This window comes from Camellia sinensis, chromosome 1, assembly GCF_055761805.1.
Source record: "Camellia sinensis isolate YWXY chromosome 1, ASM5576180v1, whole genome shotgun sequence".
In the NCBI taxonomy this organism is placed as follows: domain Eukaryota; kingdom Viridiplantae; phylum Streptophyta; class Magnoliopsida; order Ericales; family Theaceae; genus Camellia; species Camellia sinensis.
This window is the reverse complement of record NC_138961.1, coordinates 182,935,452-182,943,847: the sequence shown is the minus strand read 5'-3', so window position 1 is coordinate 182,943,847 and position 8,396 is coordinate 182,935,452. Positions and strand designations below refer to the sequence as shown.

General features: G+C 34.3%; 1 protein-coding gene across 1 annotated transcript; it reads right to left on the bottom strand.

Moving 5' to 3' along the window:
• Positions 1-953: 953 nt before the first annotated feature.
• LOC145821341 (uncharacterized) lies at positions 954-1,532 on the bottom strand. The gene is made up of 2 exons (XM_082917850.1): positions 1,296-1,532; positions 954-1,172 (listed from the first exon to the last, which is right to left on the bottom strand). Exons 1-2 carry the CDS (start codon positions 1,530-1,532, stop codon positions 954-956), a joined length of 456 nt encoding a protein of 151 aa, XP_082773976.1.
• Between the last annotated feature and the right edge of the window lie 6,864 nt (positions 1,533-8,396).

Below are 8,396 nucleotides of genomic sequence, written 5' to 3'. Positions count from 1 at the left end.
TTTTTTCAATATAAATAAGACCATGTCTTTTCTAATTTTTATCCAACACAAAAAAATTATTTGTTCCAGCAACATCACACCAGCAGCATACCCCTTCTAATTTTTATCCAACACAAAAAAATGGTTTGTTCCAGCAGCATCACACTAGCAGCATACCCATTCTAATTTTATCCAATACAAAAAAATTATTTGTTCCATCACACCAGCAACATCATGCAACACACTAACAACAATACACAACGCACCAGCACTTCATATTGACACCAGCAAAACCGCACAACACACCAATTAACAATCATCCAAATAACTGTGTATAACAACCAAAATGAAAACAACAACCAACATGAAAGTGGTATATGTTCATAAGGATGTCAGCAGGTATAAATATTTGTTCTTACAACTAGTAGCCTTCAACAACAAAAACATCAGTATCCCATAACTAGATAAGTCAGGGGCACAAAATCATGATATAAATTTAACCCACAAAATACGGTGCTTGACGAATTAAAAAAGCAACAATTAAGTCTATGGAGTATAACTCAAAAGCCAAATATTCCCATCACATGCCACAAGTTTGTTATGGAGCATTTTTACTTAGCAACCTCATTACCTACCTTAGCCCATCATCATGTGTCAAGCTGAAGAACATGTCAAGCTTTTGGACATCATGGGATATGATTTCGCAAGCATCTAACCTTTCATCTACAGTAATTGGCAACTTTGTAAGATCATCATTTAATACTGCCCGTTTTGATACGACATCATGTGAATACCCCATCCTTTTTTCCAATGAATTTCAGCTTCTCATTGGTTTTACCCATGACATCCACCAACTTGTCAGCCAACATAGACAGCTTTTCAACTACATCATCATCAGATCTAGATCTTTTCTTGTCTTTCTTTTTGGCAGAGCTCTCACAAGCCCGTTGAGTTGCTGAGTTTGAACAATCCATTCATTCACCAATGTGACTATTTACTCCCATTTGTTCAAGAAAAGTGTCATTATCCGCAAGGCCATGCAACAACACATCTTCCTCAGCATTCATAGCCTCAACTGCATCAGCAGGCCCTTCAACAAAATCCTTTATAACCCGGTCCTCGCCAAATATTTGAATCCATTCATCGAAATATGGGAAAGTTTTGTTCCTTAGGTGTTTTTCATTGGTGTCCCTCTGCAATGACCAACTAATCCTAGTTAATATAGGAAAGTGTATTTCAAAAGTAGTTACATAAACATGTAGTAATTATAAAAATAAAAATAAATAAATAAAGTATTTATATCATGGTAACTTTACCCGAACATATGCCTCCCATACACTATCACTCTCCACATCAATTCTTTTTTCAGTGTCATTCCATCCAAACCCACTAGTAGCAAGCATACTGGACACAGAATTATAGTGTTTCTTCCATATTTTAATTTTTGATTCAATATGGGAACAACCACGTAAGTCTGTCCCAGGTAAGATATCCGCCAATTTAGTTTCCAGTCTCGCAAGATAACCAGCCTTGAAAGCATTGTCAACTTTCATTCATTCATTAACAATGGACACCAATGCTGAAATTAGAGCATCATCTTCACGTGGGCTCCAAATCTGCCTTTGTTTTGATGAATCAACCTTGTCATTCTTTTTCTTACGAGAACTAGATACCTCATTATCCATGCCTAAAGTAATCATTCAACATTTCATACACATAACAATAAATCATTAATAACTCAAAAAATAAATTGTCAGATATTAAAAAAAATACATTTTCAACATCCACATTGTCAGATATTAATAAAAATACATAGCAACGTTACATAAAAAATTTAAATGGTTTAACAACAAATCAAAGTAGAACACAATAGTAATGAAAATAAACACTGAACTATTCTCATCCAACCCCCCCCTCACTAGCCAACCAATTGTTGTACAATTATATTGCGAGTGTATCCCGCCACATAGTCCATTCATTAGATATCTCAATAGTATCAATGAAATCATCTCCCATTGGCAGTTGATATTTTTCGTCATCATCATCATCCTCTATAGGGTCAACTGCCATCTTTCGTCGAATGAAGTTGTGTAACAAGCAACATACTGTGATAATACGATTTTCGGTTCTAATGGGGTAGTATGATGCACTGCGAAGTATTGCCCATTTCATTTTCAACAATCCAAAACACCTTTCTATGACATTCCTGGCTTGTGCATGTTTTATATTGAAATATTCTTGGTAATTACTTGGAGTTGCCCTTTCTTTCCAAACAGACACATGGTATCGCTGACCACGGTAAGGTGCTAAGAATCCTCACCCATTTGTATAGCCAGCATCCACTAGGTAGCATCCACTAGGTAGTAGTAACCTATGTGTGGAATGTTATGCATTAAACTCAATTATTATACATGAACTTTGAAATTACCATTTGGAATCCTTAGGCCATTAGGCCGATTGATCTCATCTCTTAAAACCCTAGAGTCGACCACTGACCCTTCCCACCCCGGCAACACATATATAAAGTTCATTTGTTGGGAGCAAACTCCTAGAACATTAGTAGCAATATCTCCATTTCTTGTCCCATACCTTGCTTGATGAATCACGGGTACACGAACTCTAATATAGGTGCTATCAAGTGCTCCAAGACAATTCTAAACAAACCAGTTGAATAAATATTGTAATAGTTATGGTTTTTTGTTTTGGGTAAAATAGAGAACAAAAGAAAAGAAAAAAAAAATAATGTAAAGTTATCAAATTTGTGGACAATATATTTACCTGGAAGCAATTCCACTGTGGATTTTTGTTTGCTTCGGTAATAGGATTTGGTGTGCTAAGTAAGTTGGCTTGCAGGCGTAGCACAGCCTTTAAGACATCATTGATATATCGACTGACATTCTGTCCAGATCTATAGAAATTGAAATTAACATTTTGTATTTTCAAGTGTTGCGCCAAAATGAAGAGGAAGAAGGCCACCTTCTCTTCTAAAGTGACATGTTTTGAAGGTCCTAACCCATCAATTGTATGAATCATGTTGCACAAAGTCATAAAAGAACAACGATCCGTACGGAGTTCAATGCATGTTATGTCACTTTCTCTCACTAAATAGTTAATATGGTCCATTTGTTCTTGCAACCGATTGAGTCCTCTAATAAGATTACGTGGGTACTTAGATAAATACTTCTTCAAGATAACTTGAATGACAACAGAAGCTACAGTGCATAAGGCAAATAGCTCTTGCATTACAACTTGTAGTACTATGTACAATTGAAGCTCATCATTACTCTCATTGTCAAAGTCATAAAAATTCTCATCCATCTATCAAAATCAATTATCATACAAAAACCATTTAGAATTACAACTAATTTAAAGAATGGAGCTTCTCTAGGCATATAGATAACATATAAAAATTTGCAAGCAGGTGTATTAATGCGGAACATTAATGTTTTTTGTTTTCTTCATGCCGTTTTTCATTGTCCTTCAAATCTTTTGGTCATTTCTGTCAGCCATCTATGTGATGGATGTTTCTCATGATCTATTTTTCATTAAGATAACTTCATTTCAATACAGAAAGATCAATGCAACTCGAGCTTGATTTGTTTAAAATTTGTTTAAGTTTAGTTTATTTATTGAATGAAGAACTTGAATTAAAATTTTAGACTTTGTTTAATAATTGAGCAGAGCTTGAGCAATGCATGCTTGGCTTAAACAAACCCAAACTAGAAGAGCACAAGGAACACAGGAAATAGGTGTAAGATTGACCACGATTTTGCAACATTTAATTGTTGTTCTAAATAATAGGCACTTTTCCTTTGGTTTTTTAACTTCAATAAACAGACAGAAACCATTCCATAACTTCAATGGATGAAAAAATGGAGGCCTTTTAATTTCTCTTTTACAATATACAGATTCATTACAATTGAACATGATCAAACATTCTTCCTTAAAAGAGAATGTTCAACATTAAATTGAGCCTCAAACAAAAGAATTGCATATAGGGTTTTGCCGTTTTGCTTCTTCTCATATAATGTTTTGTGCCAACAATTACAGAGGAAGCAAATTATATATTATGAGGGCAAAATGGTCATCTCACCCCTCTAATCCTAATAGTAAATAATCCTACCAAAGTTGTCCCACACCCTCCCCCCCCTCTCCTTGGGGACAGTGGAATACCTTATATGGGGGATAAGGAGTCCGGTCGGACTCCATGTCCGGCGGACTAAAAAAAAAACAAACGGCGGATAAGGAGCTTTCAATGGATTACAATCCAAACAGTGGATTGTCCCCCCCCTAATCTAGCGAATCAAATGCGCCCTATGTGTATCCTTCCTGTTCAAATCTCTTCATTTTCTTTATAAGTTTCAATTATTTTCTCTTATTCTTATTTCTCACTCCAAAATTCCAATCCACCTCACCAAATGCACCATTATCATCCACATCATTATTTTTTATTATATTGTTACTTGCAAATAAAAGAAAATTTGAACAAAATTAAACAATTGATAACAGTAATAATTATAATAGCCTTTTGAAGCAACACATCAAAGAGGATGTAAGTATTCACATAAATCTCAAACTACAATTATTGATTTTTGTATTCAGCCTGTTTTTGGTCATTATTGTTCAAACTTTCAGAACTAAACAAATTCACTTTGTTCGGTTCTAGAAGTTCGAACGCGAAATTTTACCCTCTCTTTCTTCTTCGTTGTTCTCTTTCGTCGGTGCCATCTCACCGATGCTGGGTTCCCTGGTTGTGTTTCATGTATGTACGTGAACAAAAGAAAGATTTTTCAAATTAATTTGAATTTTTTAATTTGTTTTATTTGGATATAACTCAAAAGGATAATTTGAAAAAACACAAAAAATAGGGTGTATTGAGAATGAATTATAATCATAAATATTTATTAGAGTGTACTAAAAAATTACTCACTTAAATATTTTTTGGGTGTAAATAGAATTTCCCGGACAATTAGGCTCAATCCAAGCTCCCTATTTAGCCCACATCAAAATAGGTACATGAGTTGGGCCTATTTGGGAGCTTAGCCCTTTTCAGGTTGAGCCCCGATCATATTAACCATCTTCATTGAGAAATGTTAAATAAGATAAGTTATTGGTTGGTTTTAAATAGGAGTATAAAAATGGCCTGCGGCCCAAATCTTGTCCGCGGCTCAGGGTAGGCTTGGCCTTGTTAGGCCCAAGCTCGAGCTCAGTCCAGGACCCTAGGCCTAGGCTTGGGTCATCATTTTCAAGTCTGGCCTGGCCCGTGGCCCTGACCCATTGGCCCGCTCAAGGCTCACTCAAAGCTTAGCCCACCCGATGCCTAGTTTTTTTTTAGTGGAAATGAATAAAATTTTGGTGGAAAAAATATGAAAAAAATTTAAAATTATTCAAGCCCTCCGAGGCCTGGCCTAAGCCCGAGACCAGACTAGGCCCACTGTCCCAACCCCAATTTTGGTTGAAGCTTGCAAAGCTTACATGGGTCGACCAGAGCCCGGGCTCGGGTGGGCTGGATCGGACCAAATTTACACCCATAGTCTTAGAGTATCATCACATGATACTCTAATGGTGTTGTGACTTGTGAAAAAAATGAGACCCGCAAATTTGTATTGGGTGATTGAGAAACATGAGAGGCATGATGAATTGTGATTGGTGAAGGGCATGGCCATATGGCACTCCTGAACTGATGGGTCGTTGAACACACCAAAATTAAATACTAAACTATACCAAATTCTATCAAAATAATGGCAAGTCCAGGTATCGATCACAGGGACTATTGTGAAATTAAACTAATTTAATTATTAAATTCCTAAATTAATTTTGATAAAAAGATTGAATGATCATAACCTAATTTAATTAACAAATAAATTAAACTAAGGAATTAAATTATCAATATTAAATGAAATTGGATTTACTAAATTGGGGAAAAATCCTAGGGTAGAGAATTCACCACTAACCACATAATTAGGGTTTCCAATTGAAATTAATTATGCTATGGTTTGAACGAATTAATGCTTCACAACTACAAGCTCAAAGCATTTAACAAGAAGATTATCACATTCAATGTACGAGCACGAACCATCTCAAGCAATACGACTCGTTCACTCTAAACTAGGGTAGTGATACGACTCGTTCCTCGTAGCATGGTTCGTCCCATACCTTGAATGTAAAGGAATAGAAAACTCATGTATGGATAATATTCAACAATCACAGAAAGTCAAATATTTGAAAAGATAATGAAAATTATATATAAAGAATTTCTAAAACACCATACAATGGTTCAAACCTTACATAATATAAAATCAAAAAAGAAAACTACATAATTACATGGCTAGGGTTTCATCAAAACCCTAGAAAAGAAAACTAGCCACTCATGGAGGAGTGGAAGGAGGTAGAAGGAGAAGGAACCACCATGGGAGACATCCTTGAAGCTTTTTGTTTCTTCCTTTTTTTTCAAACCCTAGCCTCCCTCTTTAGGTCCAAACAATTTCAGAACCCTAATCCAGCCTTTTACTTGCCTTTTTTTGCTTCCAATCTCGTCCAAACAGGTTTAAAACGTCGGTTTGACTTTCCCAGAAAAAGTCAACGCACGTGCGGAAAAGTCAACACACGTGCGAAAAAAGTCAACGCACGTGCGGGAAAGTCAACTCTGCCCAAATTCTGTCTTTTTGCTCATTTTATGCTCCAACGATGTACAACCTGATTGACACTCAACACACATAAAATATACAGTTCGACCAGCAAGTGAAGTTAAGAGATTCTAATTAACGGCCTCAATGATGTACATGAGAGGCATGATGAATTGTGATTGGTGAAGGGCATGGCCATATGGCACTCCTGAACCAATTAATAATTTTTTGTTAAATACTCGCAATTTAGATCCTAAATTCACTCACAATAATACAATAATATAGGGGTGCAACTTGAACGGGCTCAACCCGAACAACCCGAGCTAAGTCTGATTTTTTTAGGGAATTGGGTAAAATAATTTTGAATTTGGTGCAAGTTTTGATAAAAATTCAGACAGTCGAATTAAATTTGGACAGTCTTCAGCAAAGACACCGAACAACTCGAGTAACCAAAAACCCGAATTATATATATAAAAATTAAATATACATATAAAGGGCCCGTTTAGGAATTTGGTTATTTGGCTATTTGGTTATTTTAACTTGGCTAAAAAAATTATGTTTGGGATAATAATTAGCTTCTTTTTCTTTTATAATTGATTTGATGATTGTGAGAAAAAAATGAAATGATTATAGTTTGAATGTGATATTTTAGGCTTGTTTGGGAAGTTTTAGTTGGCATTTTGGTTTTTGGTAATTTTAGTTGTTTGGAAAGTTGGTTAGTTTTTTTGGTAGTTGATTTGATAGTTGTGAGAGAAAATTTGAAATAATTATAATTTAGATATGACATTTTGTCTTATTGACTATTTTAACCTATTTTGTCTTTATTAGTTATTTTAGCCAAAAAAATCATTAAACCCAACATCCTAAACAGGGCCAAATTATTAGCTATTAAATTATGTTAAAGTAATTTAATTCATTAAATCATATTGAATATATATCATATACATAAGTAAATATAACACAAAATCTTATATTTTTTTTTTCTCATTCATAAATTGTATAGACTGTCGTAATGGCACATCATTTTTTCAATTATTGCCTCTCTCACATTATATGAATTATTTGTTTTGATATTATTAGTGATTTTATAAATAAAAAAATGTAAATATAGTCTAATTTCGATAAATTAGTTAATTGCACAAAAATAAATAAATAAATAAAAACTCAAATTTATGTGCAATTCGGGTTTAGCTCATGTTGGAGTTGGACAGATAATAATGGATTACACTTAAGACTTGGACATGTTTAGATAGCTCTCAACACAACTCGAGCATGCTAGGCTTGGGCAACTTCTTAACTTGTCCAAATTGTACTTCTATAATAATGTGATGAGAAAGTAAAACCCTATATGATTAATGTGTGACAAAGGAAAATAATTAAAATAGGACTTGAAGTCTAATGATTGAAAAGTGTAATTTACCCGTAAAAAGAATTTAAAATGACAACGAAACATATGTTAGACTTTAATGTTTGTTTAGTAAAAATAATATTTTTGTTCCCCACAATTTCATAATCACGTTGGAGGAATCTAAAAATATAATCTCACAAAAAATAAGAAAGCAGAATTAAAGATAGGTTAATTAAAAACATCTCCCATCTAACATGTATCACTAGATTTGAAATTTGATGAAAAGTGTCAAATAAGGCATTTTAATTTTTTTACCAAATTCATATCAAATAGAGGCAAAATAAAAATTTTCACCAAATGAAGGAAACCTTTCATCTTTTATCAAATTTAAATTTACCGTTGGGCCAGACATTCTTCTAGATGTCCACCAGGAGCAATTTTGA